The sequence below is a fragment of the Hyla sarda genome, chromosome 2, assembly GCF_029499605.1.
Source record: "Hyla sarda isolate aHylSar1 chromosome 2, aHylSar1.hap1, whole genome shotgun sequence".
Taxonomy (NCBI): domain Eukaryota; kingdom Metazoa; phylum Chordata; class Amphibia; order Anura; family Hylidae; genus Hyla; species Hyla sarda.
In genome coordinates this window covers 113279141-113303425 of record NC_079190.1, presented here as the reverse complement: position 1 = coordinate 113303425, position 24285 = coordinate 113279141, and the positions used below count along the sequence as shown (strand labels likewise).

At 43.5% G+C, this 24285-nt stretch overlaps 1 protein-coding gene across 2 annotated transcripts in view; it reads left to right on the top strand.

The window, feature by feature from the left end:
- LOC130355311 (sterol O-acyltransferase 2-like) overlaps nt 1–24285 on the top strand; it is a 138410-nt gene that overhangs the window by 12472 nt on the left and 101653 nt on the right. The window contains exon 1 of one of the 2 annotated variants that reach the window (XM_056555318.1): nt 22935–23218. The exons of the other annotated variant lie outside the window; for it this stretch is intronic. Coding sequence (XP_056411293.1) covers nt 23209–23218 — 10 coding nt within the window. The 5' untranslated portion in view covers nt 22935–23208. Of the gene's footprint in view, nt 1–22934; nt 23219–24285 lie in introns of those variants that run through there. 2 annotated transcript variants of the gene reach the window in all.

Here is a 24285-nt window from a genome sequence, read left to right as displayed (position 1 = left end):
ACTCCTTGGTTAGAGCGTTGAACTGTCTTCCTACCTCTCATCATACTCACTCTTCGACCACCTGCAAATATACTGCGCAAAAAAAATAAGTAAAGGGAACAGTAAGATAACACATCCTAAATCTGAATGAATGAACTAATCGTATGAAATACTTTCGTCTTTACATAATTTTTGTGTGATTTTGTTGTCAGCACATTCAACTGTCAATGGAAATCAAATTTATCAACCCATGTAGGTCTGGATATGGAGTCACACTCAAAATCAAAGTGTAAAATCACACTACAGGCTGATCCAACTTTGATGTAATGTTCTTAACTCCTTGGGGACATAGCCCATTATAACCCTAAGGACAGGAGCATTTTTTGCAATTCTGACCACTGTAACTTTAAGCATTAATAACTCTGGGATGCTTTTACTTTTCATTCTGATTCTGAGATTGTTATTTCGTGACATATTCTACTTTGCCAGTGGCAAATTTTTATCGATACTTGCAGCATTTTTCTAACTTTGAAACTCTCTGCTTGTAAGGAAAACAGACATTCCAAATAAATGATATATTGATTCAAAAATACAATATGTCTACTTTATATTTTCATCATAATGTTGACATGTTTTTACTTTTGGAAAACATCAGAGGGCTTCAAAGTTCAGCATCAATTTTCCAATTTTTCACAACATTTTCTAAATCGGAATTTTTCAGGGACCAGTTCACTTTTGAAGTGTATTTGAAGGGCCTTCATATTAGAAATACCCATTATAAAAACTGCACCCCTCAAAGTATTCAAAATGACATTCAGAAAGTTTGTTAACCCTTCAGGTGTTTCAAAGAAATAGCAGCAACGTGAAGGAGAAAATTCAAAATCTTCATTTTTTACACTCGCATGTTCTTGTAGACCGAGTTTTTGAGTTTTTACAAGGGGTAATAGGAGAAAAAGCCCCCCAAAATTTGTAACCCAATTTCTCTTGAGTAAGGAAATACCTCATATGTGTAAGTCAAGTGTTCGGCGGGCGCAGTAGAGGGCTCAGAAGGGAAGGAGCAACAATGGGATTTTGGAGAGTGAATTTTTCTGAAAATGGTTTTTGGGGGCATGTCACATTTAGGAAGCCCCTATCGTGCCAGAACAGCAAAAAAAAAAAACAAAAACAAAAAAAACACATGGCATACTTTTTAGGAAACTACACCCCTCAAGGCACGTAACAAGGGGTCCATTGAGCCTTAAAACCCCACAGGTGTTTGATGACTTTTTGTTAAAGTCAGATGTGTAAATGAGAAAAAAAAATTTCACTAAAGTGCAGGTTTTCCCCCCAAATTTACCATTTTTACAAAGGGTAATGGGAGAAAATGCCCCCCCAAAATTTGTAACCCTATCTCTTCTGAGTATGAAAATACCCCATGATAGGGAATAAAATGCTCTGCGGGCAAACTACAATACAATCTAATACAATTAGAACATGATGCATGCAAGTCTATTTTAGACGGAAATACATTGGAAAATGCATTGGTGCTGAATTTATCAAGTGCGACTTTTGTGCGACAAGTCGCATCTGCCCAAAATAGGCTGAAATGTCAGACCATGTTGGAGCAGGTCTAAATGCAGTTTAAGCTGTAGACCCTGAAGTCTGAGCACAGAATTTATCAAGGGCTGTGAGACCTTTGATAAATTAGGAGTACAATAGACAGGAGACTACCACATACGCTGGTCTATAAGCATACCCAGAATTAACTAGATTAGTAAATGTCCCCCAATATGTCTACTTTATGTTTGCATCATAAAGTTGACATGTTTTTACTTTTGGAAAACATCAGAGGGCTTCAAAGTTCAGCATCAATTTGCCAATTTTTCACAATTTTGAAAATCGGAATTTTTCATGGACCAGTTCAGGTTTGAAGTGGATTTGAAGGGCCTTCCTATTAGAAATACCCCAGAAATTATCCCATTATAAAAACTGAACCCCTCAAAGTATTCAAAATGACATTCAGTGTGTTAACCCTTTAGGTGTTTCACAGGAATAACAGCAAAGTGAAGGATAAAATTCAAAATCTTCATTTTTTACACTTGTAAAAACACTTGTTCTTGTAGACCCAGTTTTTGAATTAAGGTAAAAGTAGAAAAAGTAGAAAAATCCTCTCAAAATTTGTAGCCCAATTTCTCTTGAGTAAAGAAATACCTCATATGTGTATGTCAAGTGTTCGGCGGGCGCAGTAGAGGGCTCAGAAGGGAAGGAGCGTCAATGGGATTTTGGAGAGTGAGTTTTTCTGAAATGGTTTTTGGGGGGCATGTCACATTTAGGAAGCCCCTATGGTGCCAGAACAGCAGAAAACCCCCCACATGGCATACTATTTTGGAAACTACACCCCTCAAGGCACGTAACAAGAGGTCCAGTGCAGTTTTTTTTCCCAAATTTACCATTTTTACAAAGGGTAATGGGAGAAAATGACCCCCAAAATTTGTAACCCCATCTCTTCGGAGTATGGAAATACCCCATGTTAGGACAGAAAATGCTCTGCGGGCGAACTACAATGCTCAGAAGAGAAGGAGTCACATTTGGCTTTTGGAAAGCAAATTTTGCTGAAATGGTTTTTGGGGGGCATGTCGCATTTAGGAAGCCCCTATGGTGCCAGAACAGCAAAAAACCCACATGTCATACTATTTTGGAAACTACACCCCTCAAGGAACGTAACAAGGGGTACAGTGAGCCTAAACACCTCACAGGTATTTCACGACTTTTTGTTTAATGTTGGATGTGTAAATGAAAAACAAAACTTTTCACTAAAATGCAGTTTTTCCCCCAAATTTTACATTTTTACAAGGGGTAATAGGAGAAAATTACCCCCAAAATTTGTAACCCCATTTCTTCTGAGTATGAAAATACCCCATGTGTGGACGTCAAGTGCTCTGCTGGCGCACTACAATGCTCAGAAGAGGAGAGCGCCATTTGAGCTTTTGAAAAGGAATGGAATGGAAGTCAGGGATCAAGTGCGTTTACAAAGCCAGAACAGTGGAACCCCCCCCCCCCCCCCCACATGTGACCCAATTTTGGAAACTACACCCCTCACAGAATTTAATAAGGGGTGCAGTAAGTATTTGCACCCCACTGGCATTTGACAGATCTTTGGAACAGTGGGCAGTGCAAATAAAAAATTACATTTTTAATTTTCACGGACCACTGTTCCGAAAATATGTCAGACACCTGTGGGGCGTAAATGCTCACTGTACCCCTTAATACATTACATGAGGGGTGTAGTTTCCAACAGGGGGTCACATGTTGGGGGGGGGGTCCATTGTTCTGGCACTATGGGGGCTTTGTAAACACACGTGGCCTTCAATTCCGGACAAATTTTCTCTCCAAAATCCCGATGGCGCTCCTTCTCTTCTGAGCATTGTAGTGCGCCAGCAGAGCACATTACCTCAACATATGGGGTATGTTCTTACTCAGAAGAAATGGGGCAACACATTTTGGGGGCTTTTTTCCTATTTTCCCTTGTGAAAATGAAAAATTTAGGGTAACACCAGCATTTTAGTGAAAAATTTTTGTTGTTAATGTTCCCATCCAACTTTAATGAAAATTTGTCAAACACCTGTGGGGTGTTAAGGCTCACTATACCCACTATACTAAGCTTTTACCTGTACTGTCCATGTATCTTCAATAAAGTTTCCTGTTTGCACTCCACCGCGCTGGATATTTCTTTGGCTGCTATTACTGTTTGGACCGGAGGCACTGCCGGTTAGTCCGGACGCAGGTGTGAGAAGCACTACTGAGGTGAGCCGTCTTATCCAACCTTTCTATTATACCCCTTGTTACGTTCCGTGAGGGGTTTAGTTTCCAAAATAGGGTCACATGTGGGTATTTATTTTTTTGCGTTTATGTCAGAACCACTGAAAAAACTGTCACCCCTGTGCAAATCACCAATGTAGTTCTCAAATGTACATAGTGTGCTCTCACTCCTGTGCCTTGTTGCGCTTCCGCAGAGCATTTTACGCCCACATATGGGGTATTTCCGTACTCAGGAGAAATTGCGTTACAAATTTTGGGCGTCTTTTTTTCCTATGACCTCTTGTTAAAATAAAAAGTAAAGGGCAACACCAGCATGTTAGTGTAAAAAAAAAATATTTTTTACACTAACAGGCTGGTGTAGACCCCAACTTTTCCTTTTCATAAGGAGTAAAAGGAGAAAAAGACCCCCAAAATTTGTAGTGCAATTTCTCCCGAGTACGGAAACACCCCATATGTGGCCCTAAACTGTTTCCTTGAAATACGACAGGGCTCCGAAGTGAGAGAGTTCCATTTGCATGTGAGGACTAAATTAGGGATTGCATAGGGGTGGACATTGGGAATCACTGGCGTAGAATACCCCTAACAGGGTGCCTCCAGCTGTTGCTAAACTCCCAGAATGCCTGGACAGTCACTGGCTGTCCGGAAATGCTGGGAGTTGTTGTTTTGCAACAGCTGGAGGCTCCATTTTGGAAACACTGCCATACAATACGTTTTTCATTTTTTATTGGGGGATAGTGTAAGGGGGTGTATATGTAGTGTTTTTACCCTTTATTATGTGTTAGTGTAGTGTTTTTAGGGTACATTCACACTGGCGGAGGTTTACAGTGAGTTTACCTCTAGGAGTTTGCGCTGCGGCAGGTTTACAGTAAGCAGGAAACTTACTGTAAACCTGCCCGTGTGAATGTGCCCTGTACATTCACATGGAGGGGGGGGGCAAACCTCCAGCTGTATCAAAACTACAACTCCCAGCATGTACTGACAGACCGTGCATGCTGGGAGTTGTACTTTTTCAAGAGCTGGAGGCACACTGGTTGGAAAACCTTCAGTTAGGTTCTGTTACCTAACTCAGTATTTTACAACCAGCGTGCCTCCAGCTGTTGCAAAACTACAACTCCCAGCATGTACTGATCGCCGAAGGGCATGCTGGGAGATGTAGTTATGCAACAGCTGGAGGTATGCAACTACAACTCCCAGCATGCCAAGACAGTTGTTTGCTTTCTGGGCATGCTGGGATTTGCAGTTTTGCAACATCTGGAGGGCTATAGTTTAGAGACCACTGCCCAGTGATCTCCAAACTGTGGCCCTCCAGATGTTGCAAAACTAGAAATCCCAGCATGCCCAGAAAGCAAACTGCTGTCTTGGCATGCTGGGAGTTGTAGTTGCATACCTCCAGCTGTTGCATAACTACATCTCCCAGCATGCCCTTCGGCGATCAGTACATGCTGGGAGTTGTAGTTTTGCAACAGCTGGAGGCACGCTGGTTGTAAAATACTGAGGCATGCCCAGAAAGCAAACTGCTGTGTGGGCATGCTAGGAGTTGTAGTTTTGCAAGATCTAGAGGGCCAGTTTAGAGATCACTGCACAGTGATCACCAAACTGTAGCCCTCCAGCTGTTGCAAAACTACAAATCCCAGCATGCCCAAACAGCTGTCTGGGCATGCTGGGAGTTGTAGTTTTGCAACATCTGGAGGGCTACAGTGTAGAGACCACTGTATAGTGGTCTCAAACTGTAGTCCTCCAGATGTTGCTAGGCGACTCACCGGCTTCCATAGGATCCAGGGAGCAAGCCGCACGACATAGCCGCCCGCCGATCCCCAACACCGATCGTCGCCCGCAGCCTCGCCCGCAAGGCAAGTGGATGTCGGCACCGGTCCGCTTCGGTTTCCCTGTGCTGCCCCGCCTATTGTGGGTGGGCAGGATGGGGAAAACAAAAGTTAGCCCCCTCCCCGGTCTGCTATTGGTGGTCGCGTCTTGACGACCAATAGCAGGGATAGGAGGGGTGGCACCCCTGCCACCTCACTCCTATCCCTTCAGGGGGATCATGGGTGTCTTGGACAACTGCGATCCCCCTTATTTTCCGGGTCACTGGGTCACCATAGACCCGTATGACCCAGAAAAACCGCAAATCGCAAGTGTGATTTCACTTGCGATTGGTGCCAATTGCCAAAATGGGGGGGGGGTCTGATGACCCCCCTGGGCATTTGCGCGGGGTGCCTGCTGATCAATATCAGCAGTCACCCTGGTCCGGTCCCCGCCCGGCGTGCGGCGGGGACCGAAATTCCTGCGGGCGTACAGGTACACCATTGGTCCTTAACAGGTTAAGGTGAAAATGGGCTGAGTCCTTAAGGGGTTAAAACAAGTCAAAATGAGGCTCAGTAGTGTGTGTGGCCTCCACGTGCCCATATGACCTCCCTACAACGCCTGAGCATGCTCCTCATGAGTTGTTGGATGGTCTCCTGAGAGATGTCCTCCCAGACATGGACTAAAGCATCTGACAACTTCTGGACAGTCTGTGGTGCAATGTGGTGTTGGTGGATGGAGCTCAATTGGATTCAGTTCTGGGAAACGGGTGGTCCAGTCCATAGCATCAATGCCTTGCTCTTGCAGGAACTGCTGACACACTCCAGCCACATGAGGTCTAGCATTGTCTTGCATTAGGAGGAACCCAGGGCCAACCGCACCAGCATATGGTCTCACAAGGGGTCTGAGGATCTCATCTCGGTAATTGTAGTCAGGCTACCTCTGGCAAGCACATGAAGGGCTGTGCGGCCCCCCAAAGAAATGCCACCCCACACCATTACTGACCCACCACCAAAACGGTCATGCTGGAGGATGTTGCAGGCAGCAGAACATTCTCCATGGCATCTCCAGACTCTGTCATGTCTCACATGTGCTCAGTGTGAACCTGCTTTCCTCTGTGAAGAGCACAGGGTGCCAGTGGCAAATTTGCCAATCTTGGTGTTCTCTAGCAAATGCCAAACGTCCTGCACAGTGTTGGGCTGTAAGCACAACCCTCACCTGTGGATGTCGGGCCCTCATAACACCCTCATGAAGTCTGTTTCTGACCGTTTGAGTGGACACATGCACATTTATGGCTTTCGGTAGGTCATTTTTCACGGCTCTGGCAGTGCTCTTCCTGCTCCTCCTTGCACAAAGGGGGAGGTAGCTGTCCTGATGCTGGGTTGTTGCCCACCTACTGCCTCCTCCACATCTCCTGATATCGCCCCCATGTTGTGGACACTACTCTGACAGACACAGCAAACCTTCTTGCCAGAGCTCGCATTGATGTGCCATCTTGTATGAGCTGCACTACCTGAGCCTTTTGTGTAGGTTGTAGACTCCGTCTCATGCTACCACTAGAGTGAAAGCACCGCCAGCATTCAAAAGTGACCAAAACATCAGCCAGGAAGCCTAGAAACTGAGAAGTGGTCTGTGGTCACCACTAAAGGTGAGCGAATCGTATCTGACGAATCCGAATTTGTTTTGAACTTCATGTAAAATTCTATACATAACGAATGCGAATATCGACGCAATTCTATCGGGCGAATCGCTTCACTAAACTCCATTTAGTGCAGTCCAGGCTCCAGGGCATCTAAAATGATGGATCAATATGTGAGGACATGGGGCAAGGAATCCTGGGAAGACGGGAACAAGGGTAGGCTGCATCCTGCATGTGATTCGGGGTCATCCCACCTCTCAGCAGCCAGCCACCCCTGTGATGCAACCACATTGCTGCCAGTCACTTCATCTTTACACTGCAGAGAGAGAGAGAGAGAGAGGGACAGACAGCCCTGTGTGAGTTACACAGAACCAGCAATGATTTACTTCCTAGTCAAGTCAGTGTTCTGTTGGACAGAGAGCAGTTTGCTTGTTACAGAAAAGCATTCTTACTGCAGCAATCCACCTCCCAGTCCCTGTCTACAGCGTTCTAATATAGAGAGGATCAGAGAGCAGTGTGTTGCACAGAAGAACAGCAGCAATTCAGCTCAAGCACAAATCCTGGCTAGAAGCACTGATGGGGAAGGGAGTGTAGTACACAGCGACTGTGTGCTGCAGCACTGGTGTCTACTGCTGGTGTTGTGCACAAAAACATTTTTAAGTGTACTGTAGCTCATTTTTCTGCCCTCATAAGTGCATACCACATACAAGTGGTTTTCAATTTTTTCCTGATAAAGTCTCAAGGGCCTAGATACTGTGAAAGGACAGCCAAAAGTACTCACTGGCTGGTGTTGTACACATACTTTTTTAAGCGTACTGTAGCATATTTTTCTGCCCTCATAAGTGCATACCAAATACATACATCAAAGCGTTGCACCATTTTGTTCCTGATAAAGTCTTAAGGGCCTAGATACTGTGAAAGGACAGCCAAAAGTACACACCGGCTGCTGTTCTAGACAAATACTGTTTTAAGCGTAGTGAAGTGTATTGTACTCCCCTCTTTTACACACTAAGTATGTCATGCAGAGAAGTGCAAGGATGTGCACAGAGGAGTGGCAGAGGTCGAAATTCATCAGGCACAGGCAGAAGTCGCAGCAGACTAGGAGCAAGTGGCATCAGGAGTCGCAGCGAGAGGCCTGAGCTCACAGTATCAGCTAGCGGTCGTGTCTCGACCAGCAACCCATCTGCCGTCATCGATTGGTTAACACGGTCATCCACTTAATCACAAGTGACATCTGATACCCCCAGTCAACAGTCGGTGGGTTCCTCAGACACAACCCTCAGTTAGCATGGCCTGGAAGCAGTCCCTGTCCTCCCATTGCCTCTGTCCTATGCTGTTCCCCCCTAAAGAAGTATCTTAAGCTGGGGGTTCAGCTCCACTATTCAGTGAGGATGATCTAATAGAGGACAGTCAGCAAGTGCCAAGCCGTCATTTCTTTGTGAAGAAGGCAGTACCAGCCCTGCACAATTTTGTGAAAGAGAAGGTGGGACAGTCCTTGAGCCTGTCAGTTAGGCTAGGTTCACACTACGGAATCTCTGGGCAGAATTTCTGCCGAAGATTTAGCCAGCAGCACCAGGACCACACGGACTGCATTGCCATCCCCATAGACGGCAAGGCATTTCTGGGTGGATATTTTAGGAAATCTGCTAAGAAATGCATTGACATCTATGGGGACGGCAATGCAGTCCGCGCGGTCCTAGTGCCGCCGGCTTGATCTACGGCAGAAATTCCACAGTGTGAACCTAGTAGAGATGAGCGAACTTTTGAAAAATCTGATTCGAATCTGAGCCGAATTTTCCCCAAAAGTTTGTTTTGATACAAATTTTTTTGTGGCGAATCTGTATTAAAAAAGGCTATTTCTAGCTTACAGACAGCCTCAATAGGGGTATAGAACACTTTGTTGTGTTCTAAAATGCATATGGAGTGTGCTGGGGTAGTGAAACAATACTGTTATTCAGAATAACATGCAGATTACCGACATCGCTTTTAGAATCACTGCCGCACAGCAGCACAATGACAGAGCCTGGTGATGGCATCAGTGTGAGACCATATAGTGGCTGAATGACACAGTGTGGAGGTGTTGGCAGCATGAGGAGACCATATAGTGGCTGAATGGCACAGCGTGGAGGTGTTGGCAGCATGAGGACACCATAAAGTGGCTGAATGACACAACTTGGATGAGGCTGAAGCATGAGGACACCATATAGTGGCTAAATGACAGTGTGGAGGTGTTGGCGCAGCATGAGGAGACCATATAGTGGCTGAATGACATAGCGTGAAGGTGTTGGCAGCATGAGTAGGCACTAGGCCTTCACAATCCCTAAGATTAAAAGATTAATTTAGAAATTTTAACTGAAGATTTTGCATAGCGGGTGCTACCTATGAGAAAATTTTAATTTCCCAGACCCAGGCCCAGCAGCGGCATGAGTAAACCATATATTGCCTGGATAACACAGCCTGGAGTTGGCTGATGCATGAGTACACACCAGGGCTTCCCAATCCCCCCCAAAAAACACAACAATTTTGGAAATTTTTGAAGATTTTGGATAGCGGGTGCTACCTATGAGAAAATTTGAAATACCCAGGCCCAGCAGCAGCATCAGTAAACCATATATTGCCTGAATGACACAGCCTGGAGTTGGCTGATGCATGAGGAGACCATTGAAATCTCAGATTAGCCCAGTTGAAAGTTGATTAGCCCATTGAAAGCCCAGTTTAGAAGCAAATCCCCATAGCAAACCTCTTCTAAACTGGGCGGTTCCCGAGACACGTGTCATCAGAGAGCACTTAGACAGAAAAGAACAACCTTAACTTCAGAACCTTAACCTCATAAGTACTGAAAGGATTAAGATTTTTTAATAGAAGTAATTTGCAAATCTGTTCAACTTTCTGGAGCCAGTTGATATAGAAAAAAAGTTTTTTCCTGGATTTTCACCATAAGGACCCGGGCATTTTTTGCACATCTGACCAAGTCACTTTAAGCATTAATAACTCTGGGATGCATTTTACTTTTCATTCTGATTCCAAGACAGTTTTTTCGTGACATATTCTATTTTATGCTAGTGGTAAATTTTCGTCGATACTTGCATCATTTCATGGTGAAAAATTCCAAAATTTGTTGAAAAAATTTAAAATTTTGAATTTTTTTTTTTACTTTGAAGCTCTCTGCTTATAAGGAAAATGGACATCCAAAATAAATGATATATTGATTAACATATGCAATATGTCTACTTTATGTTTGCATCATAAAGTTGACATGCTTTTACTTTTGGAAGACATCAGAGGGCTTCAAAGTTCAGCAGCAATTTTCCAATTTTTCAAAATATTTTCAAAATCTGAATTTTTCAGGGACCAGTTCAGTTTTGAAGTGGATTTGAAGGGCCTTCATATTAGAAATACCCCATTATAAAAACTGCCCCCCTCAAAGTATTCAAAATGACATTCTGAAAGTTTGTTAACCCTTTAAGTGTTTCATAGGAATAGCAGCAAAGTGAAGGAGAAAATTCAAAATCTTCATTTTTCACACTCCCATTTTTACAAAGGGTAAAAGAAGAGAAATCTTCCTAAAATTTTTAACCCAATTTCTCTCGAGTAAGGAAATACCTCATATGTGTAGGTAAAGTGTTCTGTGGGTGCACTAGAGGGCTCAGAAGGGAAGGAGCAACAATGGGATTTTGGAGAGTGAGTTTTTCTGAAATGGTTTTTGGGGGGCATGTCACATTTAGGATGCCCCTATGGTTGGTGCCAGAACAGCAAAAATAAAAAAAAACACATGGCATACTATTTTGGAAACTACACCCCTCATGGAATGTAACAGGGGGTACAGTGAGCCTTAACACTCCACAGGTGTTTGACGACTTTTCGTTAAATTTTGATGTGTAAATAATTTTTTTCCCCTAAAATGCTGGTTTTCGCCCAAATGTAAAATTTTTACAAGGGGTAATGGGAGAAAATGGCCCCCAAAATTTGTAATCCCATCTTTTCCGAGTATGGAAATACCCCATATGTGGAAGTCAAGTGCTTTTCTGGCGCACTAGAATGCTCAGAAGAAAAGGAGTCACATTTGGCTTTTGGAAAGCAAATTTTGCTGAAATGGTTTTTGGGGGGGCATGTTGCATTTAAGAAGCCCCTGTGGTACCAGAACAGCAAAAAAAAAAAAAAAAAAAAACACATGGCATACTATTTTGCAAACTACACCCCTCAGGGAACAGAACAAGAGGTACAGTGAGCCTTAACACCCCACAGGTGTTTGATGACTTTTTGTTAAATTTGGATGTGGAAATTTTTTTTTTTTTCATTAAAATGCTGGTTTTCCCCCAAATTTTACATTTTCACAAGGGGTAAGAGGAGAAAATGCCCCCAAAATTTGTAACCCCATCTCTTCTGAGTATGGAAACACCCCATATGTGGACGTCAAGTGCTCTGCTGGCTCACTACAATGCCCAGAGTCACTTTTGGCTTTTTAAAAGCAAATTTTGCTGAAATGGTTTTTGCATGTCACATTTAGGAAGCCCCTATGGTGCCAGAACAGCAAACAAAACAAAAAAAAAAAACACATGGAATACTATTTTGGAAAGTACACCCCTCAAGGCACATAACAAGGGGTGCAGTGAGCATTTACACCCCACTGGTGTTTTACAGATCTTTGGAACAGTGGGCTGTGCAACTGAAAAATTAAATTTTTCATTTTCATGGACCACTATTCCAAAAATCTGTCAGACACCTGTGTGATGTAAAAGGTTCCACTGTTCTGGCACCATTGGGGCTTAGTAAACGGACATGGCCTTCTATTCCAGACACATTCTCTCTCCAAAAGCCCAATGGTGCTCCTTCTCTTCTGAGCCCTGTAGTACCCCAGCAGAGCACTTTATGTCCACATATGGGGTATTTGCAAACTCAGAAGAAATGGGGTTACAAATTATGGGGGGGCTTTTTGTCCTATTACCCCTTGAGAAAATGAAAAATCTAAGATAACACCAGCATTTTTGTGAAAAAATGACAATTATTCATTTTCACGTCCAACCTTAACGAAAATTCTTCAAACACCTATGGGGTGTTACGACTCAGTATACCCCTTGTTACATTCAGTAAGGGGTGTAGTTTCCAAAATGGGGTCACATGTAGGTGTTTTTTTTTTGTGTGTGTTTATGTCAGAACCACTGTAACGATCAGCTACCCCTGTGCAAATCTCTTCAAATGTACATGGTGCTCTCACTCCTGAGCCCTGCTGTGTGCCAGTGTCCACATATGGGGTGTCTCTGTACTCAGAATAAATAGCATTACAAATTTTGGTGTTCTTTTTATCTTTTACTTCTTGTGAAAATGAAAAGTATGGGGCAACACCATCATGTTAGTGTAAAAAATAAAAAAAATTACAATAACATGCTGGAGTAGACCCCAACTTTACCTTTTCACAAAGGGTAAAAGGAGAAAAATGTGTGTCCCTAAATTGTTGCCTTGAAATTTGGTATCGCTGTGTGCGTGAATGTCCGAACTATTAAAATTTAATGTTATTCCATGTGCCTTTTGGCTTCAGAATGGACTTTCACCCCACAAGGTTTAGGGTGACCTTACACCCTGTGTGTCTTCTTTTTTCTTTGTTTCTTAGTTTGCTCAATGTGTTTTTCTTTTCTATGTGTTTTGTTGTTACCAATGTAGTGAGGCTGTCTTATATTATTACACCTGATGCCTTATCAATATGCAACAGACAGGCGCAGCACGCGCCTGTCTGTTCCATATTGATAAGGCATCAGGTATTGATAAGGCACGGCTGGGGGGTGCGCCCTGTCTTCCGTATTCATATCTCTATCTACTATATAATGCATATATATTTGTTACCCAGTAAGTCATAGTGATCACCATCTCTAGCATGAATGTGAATGGTTTAAACGCACCACACAAATGGTCATATTTTTGAAGGGAGGCCCAATACTTGGGCTGTGATGTCCTATGTGCCCAAGAGACACATTTATTAGCTTAAGATGCGTACAGGATTAAACACCCGGCTTACCAGCAAATTTTCCATTCTCATTATAGCATAAAATCCAGAGGAGTCCTGATCGCAATCAAAAATACAGTCTCCTTTGTTTTAAAGGATGTCTTAACTGATCCACAGGGCCGGTACGTAATCTTACGCTGCTCCATCAACGCCAAGCAACTCACTATCCTCTCTGTGTACGCGCCTAATGTGAGACAACTCCGCTTCATTGGCCGCCTACTCAGACAGGTCCGCAAAAACATGTGGGGTTCCTTACTCATATGTGGGGACTTTAACATTACCACTGATCCCTCCATGGACTCTATCTCTCTCTCTCTCGCTTACCTTCTCCTTCACTTTCCACTTTTCTATGAGAACATGAATTGTACGATATTTGGAGAATTCTCCACACTTCAGAGAGGGTATACACCTTTTTCTCAGGTGTTCACAACACTTATTCTAGGATTGATATGTTTTTAGTCGACAAGGCCATATTACCACACGCTTTGTCTTCTAATATTGATATTATCAAATGGTCGGATCACGCAGCTATCTTACTCCAATTGACAGATACTATATCCTCTCCCCCCTCCTACTCATGGCGCTGCAATCCATTTGTTTGGTCAAACCCGACATGTGCAACCCAACTAGCAACTGACATTTCGGAGTACTTTGCCTTCAACAAGGTATCCACCACTGACAATGTCCTACTTTGGAACTGCCACAAAGCAGTGATCAGAGGCTACTGTATTAAATACAGCACCCTTTTGAAAAAACAACACCTAGAACTAGTGGAAGATGTATTAGCCAAACTAAAACAGGCCGAGGAAATTAATCAAACAACCCCCTCTGCAATTCATGCGGAGGAGTGTCAAAATTCTGTCAAGACTTAAGATGTATGAAAAATCATATCGTAAATTACAAGCGACCGCTATTCTCAAAAGAACAAAGCGGGCAAACTTTTGGCTAATCATTTAAAACAACGTCGGCTTGAGTCTAGAATCCCTTACCTACTTCACCCCACCACAAATGAAAAGCTTTATTCTCCACTAGACATAGCAAACAGATTTAAAATGTTTTACGATCATTTATATAATCTACATGACTCAATTCCTACTCCACCGGATCTATCCGCTGCTACAAAGAAATATCTTAGCGGATTACATCTCCCGTCGCTGACACCGCAACAACTTGAACAGCTAAATAAACCTCTAACTCTTCCCGAAGTATTAAGCACTATCAACTCTCTCCCCTCAGATAAAGCCCCTGGCCCTGACGGGTTTGTGAACTCCTACTATAAAAAGTTCAAAGATATACTGGCCCCTCATCTTTTGAATTTCTGCCAAACAGTCATGTCCAGCAGTTCACTCCCCGCAGAGAACCTCCAAGCCACTATCGTCACCCTACCAAAACCGGGCAAATCCCCTGATACGCCTAAGAACTTCCGCCCAATATCTCACCTTAATCAAGACGTTAAAATATTCGCTAAATTGATTGCTACCCGTCTCTCCCTGGTTCTACCGTCACTAATTAACTTAGATCAAGCTGGATTTGTTGCCGGACGCCAAGCTTCGGACAACACCAGACGCCTGCTAAATCTAATGTCTTCCACAGAGCGTCGTGGCCTCCCTGCTTTGCTGGTAGCGCTCAACACAGAGAAGGCCTTCGATTGCCTTCGGTGGTCCTATGCCTTCTCCGTCCTGGACAAAATGGGGTTTTCTGGCTTTTCTTTCTAAAGTTGGGTCTCTCTCTTCTTTATACTCCACCCGTCTGCCCGAGTCCTTGCTAATAATTCTTTATCTGACCATTTCTTGATCTCAAATGGCTCCAGGCAGGGATGCCCCCTGTCCCCCCTGCTTTACATACTGTCCATGGAACCGCTGGCCCAGGTGATTCGCTCAAACCCAGCTATCACCGGAGTCAACATAAACGGTAGGTCCCATGTTATCACGCTTGATGCTGATGACGTGATATTGAACCTTACTAACCCTCTTGTTTCGCTGCCGGCGGTGGTGGATAGTATCAAAGAGTTTGGCTCCCTTTCCTATTATCAGCTCAATGAAACTAAAACTCAAGCTCTCCCGGTTAACTTGCCTCCAAGTACTCTAACGTATCTGAAACAGACGTACACATTTGACTGGAGATCCGACCATTTGCAATATTTAGGTATTAAACTCTCATACCCACACAAATCATTATATGCTGCTAACTACGAACTATCCTGACTGAGTTGAAAAAAGAGGTAAACAGGATGTCTACTTTCGACATATCTTGGGTGGGGAGAGTAGCGTCTTTCAAGATGTTCTTGCTTCCCAAATTCCTCTATCTATTCCGTACCCTCTCTATCTCTCTTCCTACTACCTTCTTTTCCAGAGCTAATTCTCTTCTATCCTCTTTTATATGGGCTGGAGGACACCCTAGGCTCTCCGCAGCTATACTTACTAAAACTAAACTTAACGGCGGCCTGGGCTCACCTTACTTGCAATTTTATTACATTGCCACTCTGGTTTCCATGCTACGGCGTTGGTGGAGCAGCTCTGACGTGCCTCCATGGGTTGACATTGAAAACTCCTCTGTGGACATGTTACATCTCCTATTTCTACCGTTTTGGAAGATTTCTACCCCTAAAATTAGTAATCCATTGATTCAGGCCTACTACAGCTTGGGTTACCTACATTACGACCACAGGCTCCTCAGGTTATGCCCTGATGGACGATATCCCACTATCCTTCCTGCAGATTATTATCCCTGGACTAGATGTAAGACGCTGGATTTCTCATGGCATCATGACACTGAAAGACATGCACTCAGACCATATTCTCAAATCTTTCTACCAGTTATCTACTGCCTTACATTTACCCACCGCTGACTTTTACAAATACTTGCAGATACGCCACTTTATTGCTAGCTTACAGACATCTACCGAACCTAGGAACTACAAAGCGATTAAACAACTGTCTCCCCCCATGTAAAGGCCTAAAACTATGGTACAACAGTCTATTACATTCCCATCAATTTACCAAAACTTACCCGATAAAACAATGGGAAAGAGACATACATGTATCCTTCTCCACAGAGGAATGGCAAAATGCTCTTAAATCAACGCATGCCGCCTTTCAGTGTTCCACGCATTTGGAGTCGGCAATTAAGACCCCTTTAAGATGGTATTACATGCCAGACAGTTTGTCTGTGATATACCCAGGTGTCTTGCATTTATGTTGGAGAGGATGTGGGTCGCGAGGCTCCCTCGTACACATCCTATGGGAATGTCAAACCATCGCCCCTTTTGGTCCTCCTACCAGGTATTGTTGGGTGAGATTTTGGGAATTAACCCCCCTTGGTCACCGGAATCTGTCCTTCTCTTTTTACGTCTGCATGCACTCGCACGTCAATTAAGGGACCTCTATTGCATTGTTTGCATCCTAGCTAAAATAATTATAGTTAGCAACTGGAAACCACGACTGTACCTACTGTTACTCAACTGATTGCAAAAACTAATACTACCTACTCTTATGAGAAAATCTTGGCTATGGGAACAGGTCATTTTCTATCATTTCAGAAGCGTTGGGGATGCTGGGCAGCTTCGAAACACTGCATTGACATATAAACGGAATGCAGACATAGACTGATTGTCACCAAATGTTTCCCTTGTCATACATTCACCCATTAGCTATAAATTTCGCATTCACTTATAAACACCGATTGTTTGCTGGATAAGGCACCATGATATTTGTCGTTATCTTAACCCTGAATGAGACATACATTCTGATCTTTAATCCTGCCCCATGGGCGATGTTTATATGCTAGTCACTACCTGAAAGTTTGTATTACTGTTCTTTTGTGTTTGACAAGTTTGTGTTCTGGTACATGGCGTGCGAACCAGTGATGATCCGTAATGTGACAATTTGATCACTGCCTCGTCTGAGGCTTATGTATCTAAATGTTTTTATTGTACTGTTAAACGAAAGTGTTTAATAAAAAATATTAAAAAAAAAAAAAAATATATATATATATATATATATATATATATATATAATGTTATTGATCCCGTATGGTGAATGACGGGAACGTAAAAAAAAAAACAAAATCGCAAAATTGCTGCTTTTTTGTCACATTTTATTCAAAAAAATTATAAAAAAACAAAAACAAATGTGGTATCAATAAAAAGTACAGATCATGAGCCCTTATACGGAAGAATGAAAAAGTTATTGGTCTTCAAAATAGAAGGATTTTAAACTAATTTGGTTAAAAAGTTAGCGATTTTTTTTAAGCGCAACAATAATAAAAATAAAAAAGTTAGTAATCATGGGTATCCTTTTTAATCGTATTGACCCACAGAATAAAGAACACATGTCATTTTTACTGTAAATTGTACAGCATGAAAACAAAACCTAACAAAATTAGCAAAATTGCAGTTTTCCTTTTAATTTCCCCACACAAATAGAATTTTTTTGGTTGCTCCGTACATTTTATGGTACAACTGGTCGTGCAAAAAACAAGTCCTCATACTAGTCTGTGGATGTAAATATAAAAGAGTTACGATTTTTAGAACATAGAAGTAAAAGACGCAAATGCAAAAATTAAATTGGCCTGGTCCTCATGGTCAACATGGGCTTGGTCCTTAACCCCTTAAGGACACATGACGTTCTCATACGTCTCCATTTCCGAGTCCTTAAGGCCACATGTCGTATGAGAACGTCATGTGTTTTACCGGCCCACCGCAACCATCTGGAGCGGAGTCGGTCCCCGATGCCTGCTGAAATCGTTCAGCAGGCATCGGGGCATAACGCCCAGGGGGGTCATTATGACCCCCCATGTCGGCGATGGCCGCAGATCGCTGGACAATTCAGTCCAGCGATCTGCGGCGGATTCCGGGTCAATCGGGTCTCCAGTGACCCGGTGACCCGGAATTATTGGCTGATCGGGGCCGTCAGAGACGGCCCCGAACAGCCAGAGCCAGCAGGGGTGAGGTGGCACTGGTGCCACCTCACGATCGCCCTGATTCGTCGGCCGGATTACCGGCCGACCAATCAGGGCGCCTGCTGCGGGTGTCACTCCCGCAACCCGCTCCGCCCCTCTTCCGGAGGACGTGAGCGGGTGCGGGACGTGCACCCCGGGTGCTGGGGACCCCGATCCCCGGCGCCCCTGTTGGGATCGGGGCCCCAGGAGCAGCGGCGGCGGCGGAGACGACGAGGGACTGACCTGGTGCAGCGAGGATCATTGGAGGTGAGTGACAGCCTCCTGCTGTTGCTTAGCAACAGCTCCCAGCATGCAAAAAGGGCATGCTGGGAGCTGTAGTTATGCAACAGCAGGAGGCAGATTCTTTCTATGGAAAAGTGTACCTTCAGCTGTTGTGTAACTACAACTCCCAGCTTGCACAATCAGCTAAAGTGCATGCTGGGAGTTGTAGTGGTGCATCTGGTGGTTGCATAACTACAACTCCCAGCATGCCCGTTGGCTGTCGGTGACTGCTGAGAGTTGTAGTTTTGCAACAGCTGAAGGCACACTGAGTTAAGTAGCAAACCAGTGTGTCTCCAGCTGTTGCATAACTACAATCCCCAGCATCCCCAGCCAAAGTAGTATGCCTCCAGCTGTTGCATAACTACAACACCCAGCATGCCCTTCCGCTGTCCGTACATGCTGGGGGTTGTAGCTTTTGCAACAGCTGAAGGCACACTGGTTGCAAAACACTGAGTTTGTTACCAAACTCGGTGTTTCACAACCAGTGTGCCTCCAGCTGTTGCAAAACTACAACTCCCAGCATGCACTGATAGACCGTACATGCTGGGAGTTGTAGTTTTGCAACAGCTGGATGTTCCCCCCCCCCCAATGTGAACGTACAGGGTACACTCACATGGGCGGAGGATTACAGTAAGTATCCGGCTGCAAGTTTGAGCTGCGTCAAATTTTCTGGCGTAGCTCAAACTGCCAGCGAGAAACTACTGTGAACCCCCGCCCGTGCGACTGTACCCTAAAAACACTACACTACACTAACACAAAATAAAATAAAAAGTAAAAAACACTACATATACACATACCCCTATACAACCCCCCTCCCCTCCCCAATAAAAATGAAAAACGTCTGGTACGCCACTGTTTCCAAAACGGAGCCTCCAGCTGTTGCAAAACAACTACTCCCAGTATTGCCAGATAGCCGTTGACTGTCCAGGCATGCTGGGAGTTTTACAACAGCTGGAGGCACCCTGTTTGGGAATCACTGGCGTAGAATACCCCTATGTCCACCCCTATGCAAGTCCCTAATTTAGGCCTCAAATGCGCATGGCGCTCTCACTTTGGAGCCCTGTCGTATTTCAAGGCAACAGTTTAGGGTCACATATGGGGTATCGCCGTACTCGGGAGAAATTGGGCTTCAAATTTTGGGGGGTATTTTCTGCTATTACCCTTTTAAAAAATGTAAAATTTTTGGGAAAACAAGCATTTTAGATAAAAAAAATATATATTTTTTTTACATATGCAAAAGTCGTGAAACACCTGTAGGGTATTAAGGTTCAAATTACCCCTTTTTACGTTCCCCGAGGGGTCTAGTTTCCAAAATGGTATGCCATGTGTTTTTTTTTTTTGCTGTCCTGGCACCATAGGGGCTTCCTAAATGCGGCATGCCCCCAGAGCAAAATTTGCTTTCAAAAAGCCAAATGTGACTCCTTCTCTTCTGAGACCTGTAGTGCGCCAGCAGAGCACTTTTCACACCCATATGGGGTGTTTTCTGAATCGGGAGAAATTGGGCTTCAAATTTTGGGGGGTATTTTCTGCTATTACCCTTTTTAAAATTGTAAAAATTTTGGGAAACCAAGCATTTTAGGTAAAAAAAATATATATTTTTTTACATATGCAAAAGTCGTGAAACACCTGTAGGGTATTAAGGTTCACATTACCCCTTGTTACGTTCCCTGAGGGGTCTAGTTTCCAAAATGGTATGCCATGTGTTTTTTTTTTTGCTGTTCTGGCACCATAGGGGCTTCCTAAATGCGGCATGCCCCCAGAGCAAAATTTGCTTTCAAAAAGCCAAATGTGACTCCTTCTCTTCTGAGACCTGTAGTGCACCAGCAGAGCACTTTTCACCCCCATGCGAGGTGTTTTCTGCATCGGGAGAAATTGGGCTTCAAATTTTGGGGGGTATTTTCTGCTATTACCCTTTTTAAAAATGTAAAATTTTTGGGAAACCAAGCATTTTAGGTTAAAAAAATATATATTTTTTTTACATATGCAAAAGTCGTGAATCACCTGTAGGGTATTAAGGTTCACTTTACCCCTTGTTACGTTCCCTGAGGGGTCTAGTTTCCAAAATGGTATGCCATGTGTTTTTTTTTTTGCTGTCCTGACACCATAGGGGCTTCCTAAATGCGGCATGCCCCCCAAAAACCATTTGTCGCTCCTTCCCTTCTGAGCCCTCTACTGCGCCCGCCGAACAATTAACATAGACATATGAGGTATGTGCTTACTCGAGAGAAATTGGGTTTCAAATACAAGTAAAAATTTTCTCCTTTTTATCCCTTGCAAAAATTCAAAAATTGGGTCTACAAGAACATGCGAGTGTAAAAAATGAAGATTTTGAATTTTCTCCTTCACTTTGCTGCTATTCCTGTGAAACACCTAAAGGGTTAATACACTTACTGAATGTTTTTTTGAATACTTTAGGGGGTGTAGTTTTTATAATGGGGTCTTTTATGGGGTATTTCTAATATGAAGACCCTTCAAATCCACTTCAAAACTGAACTGGTCCCTGAAAAATAGTGAGTTTGAAAATTTTGTGAAAAATTTCAAAATTGCTACTGAACTTTGAAGCCCTCTGGTGTCTTCCAAAAGTAAAAACTCATACATTTTATGATGCAAACATAAAGTAGACATATTGTATATGTGAACCCAAAAAAATATAATTTGAATATCCATTTTCCTTACAAGCAGAGAGCTTCAAAGTTAGAAAAATGCAAAATTTTCATTTTTTTCATCAAATTTGGGGATTTTTCACCAAGAAAGGATGCAAGTTACCATAAAATTTTACTACTAAGTTAAAGTAGAATATGTCACGAAAAAACATTCTTGGAATCAGAATGATAACTAAAAGCATTCCAGAGTTATTAATGTTTAAAGTGACAGTGGTCAGAATTGCAAAAAACGCTCCGGTCCTTAAGGTATAAAATGGCCTGGTCCTTAAGGGGTTAAGGGGTTATTGATAAAAGCTGCACGACACAAACACACACGCTTTATGGCAGACACTGTGCATATCAGACATAAAATGCTTCCTGGCTCTCACTGTGTCTGATATAAGCATCAGCAGAAAGCACAGTTCAGCCCGGAAGATAACTTCCAGTAGCAGCTTCTTTCAGATAGAAAGTCCAGCAGGGTTGCAGAGGATTATCAGCCAAAGGAGAAGGTGCAGGAGGTCAGAGCAAGTTGTCTGGCTGAAAAGGCCATTCTCCAGTTCGCAATTATATTATGTAACAGCAGTCTCTGCAATTTCCACATGTACACCTAGATGATGCTATGCATTAAAAATGCCACTAAAGCTTTAATTCAACAAAGCCATAAGCATGAATGCCTGTATGTGCTGTCTTGTGGTCTTCTGGTCTTCAGGGTAAAAATCCATACAGAAGTGTAGTCTGTAATCTTAATAAAAATGTGTAAAATACTTTCCAAGTCTAAGTTAGGAGAATGCCCCAGCCGACAGCTTCTCAACCAATAAATCTGCAGTTCAGTGACATCACTACTGCTGCTGTGATTAGATTAACTGGGTCCGAATCTGGTAACCATAGCTGTCCCCCCAATGTTGGAGGTAAAATCCCCTGCATCCATAAAATAGTTGTGTTAAAATGAACTGAATGCAGTCTCGTATGAAGTGAACTCGATCAGCATGTATCTGGCTTATCTTATTTAGGAGAGGCTTGTCTTCCTTTGTCATGCTCTATAATGGTATAGAGGAATGTTACATCTGCTATACCTAGTAGATAGTTGGATTTCCAGTTGATCGGTTCCAAAATTTTCAAAATATGCTTAGTATCTTTTAAGTAGGTTGGTAGTTGTTGGACACATGGTTGCAATTGTAAAACCACATACCGTGATAGATTTGAGGTTAAGGATCTGCCTTGTGAGTTTTCGAGGGACTTGTGTATTTCTGGTATTCTAGGGTTCTTTACTGTGATATTTTTCTTTTTCATGTTTTGTGGGGAAGCCCTGTGTGGCTCCCTTTTGTATTAAAATATGAAGCACCTTTTTAAAATTCACAGTAGGATTCCCTAATGACCATTTCTATGTTTTAACATCATTTAGGAGTCTATGGGTTCTCTTACATTGCCTCTGTGCTTCAAAATAGAGAGTTCCGTTATCCAGTCCGTCGGGAGGATGGGCGTTAAGCGGAGAAATAAAGAAGTTGCATGTACTATTTGTTTTCTCTGCTCAACTATTGTAAAATACCGGATCCTTGACGGACTCCACAGTCAACAAGATACGTTGGGACCCGACGGTGTCAGATGCAAATAAAAAAGAGGCGTATGGACCCAAAACTTGGCCGGGCACAATGGTAGTGTGAACTTAGCCTAAGAGATTCTTAATGGTAGTCTTCATGGTTTATGACAACAATATTATTAATCTGAATTTGTTTTATGGCTAATTGTCCTGGGGGCTGCCATGTCAAATAGCACTTGTGTACGACACAGACACAGTCACACTTTACGGCAGACATTGTGAGAAGAGATAAGGACACTTCCTATATCCTGACTCATAGACTTTGTATCTGAATTGCGCATTATTAGCAGAAACCACAGTGATATTGGGAACTAAACTCCATATTGGTGGAGCCCGGAAGTAAACTTTTGGCAGCAGCTTCTGTCAGGTAGAACGTGCAGCTGCAGAGGATCGTCAGCGTCAGGAAGAGGTGCGCGAGGTGAGAGCAAGCTGGGACTGGCTGAAGGGACCGTTCAGCTAGCAGCAGAATCAGCAACCCTGGGCACTCCTTTACAGCAGCCTCCAAACTTTGTTGCGAGACAACTTTCCCCTGTAGATGTCGGGAGGTGAGTGTCGATCTGGAGGAGGGGGAAAAATGTCACTGGGCACTGCCAGCCTGTAGGTCCCATCCCTCACCTTCTGCTAACATGCAGACGGGTCAGAGCAAGTGAGTGTTATCACTTGGTGATTGTTGGGTGACAAGGTCAGGGCAGTGTGTATCAGTGTGGACCAATCTTTGGCTGTCTGGGCACGTTGGGAATAGTGGTTTTGCAACAGCTGGAGGCACACTGGTTTGGAAACAATGGTGTGGACTGTCAGGAGGCAGCGCTAATAGAAGTAACAGCTCTGATTTAGTTCCTGTTACCTCCCTGCTCATTGCTTCCTGATTCCTGCTGTCTGTGCAGGGAGAAATCTGATCCTCAATTCTGCACATATATCACTGCCTCCACATTACATAAGAAGGGCAGAGTTTTTATTTTCTGTACCAGATGTTTCTGCCACAGAAATGCGTCAGCAGAAAGAATAGTTACGTGAGGTATCCCAGTCCAGGATAGTGTTTCCCCGTACCCTTCTCCTGCCCTGTCAGGCAGAGTCCCTCTATGTCCCCAGGGCCCCCTGCAGTGTTATCCCCTATGTACATATGCTATCCCTTATAAAGTGTAATGTACCTTTAAATATTATACCATGTGTTTAAGTTATACCATGTGATTGTTACCCAGGAGGCACTAGTGACCAGGTGACCCCCCCCCCCCAAGTGATCTATGGGCTCCTTACACAGCCTCGCTATAAAACCAGGAGAGGGCTGCAATCTCTCTCTTAGCTCATTGCTATTCCCGCTGAGGTCCAGTGCAGTCATCTCATTGTATGTGTCCAGAGCATTGAAGGCCTCAAGCCCGAAGTCTGCAGCCCCAATGTCAGCTCTAGAAAGCTCAGTCATTTTCCTGTCAATTGTCAAGTCAGTCAAGTCTGCTATATAGTCACCGTGGCCTGCACTAAAGTGTCTCTACATACTGAAAGTCCCAGCAAGCCTGCAAGGTCCTCCTGTGTCACTGGTCACCTCCTTGGGATATTGGCTGTACTGCATAGACTGTGTCATCTGTCTACCCTCAGTAAAGCTACCGTTGTCCGTAAC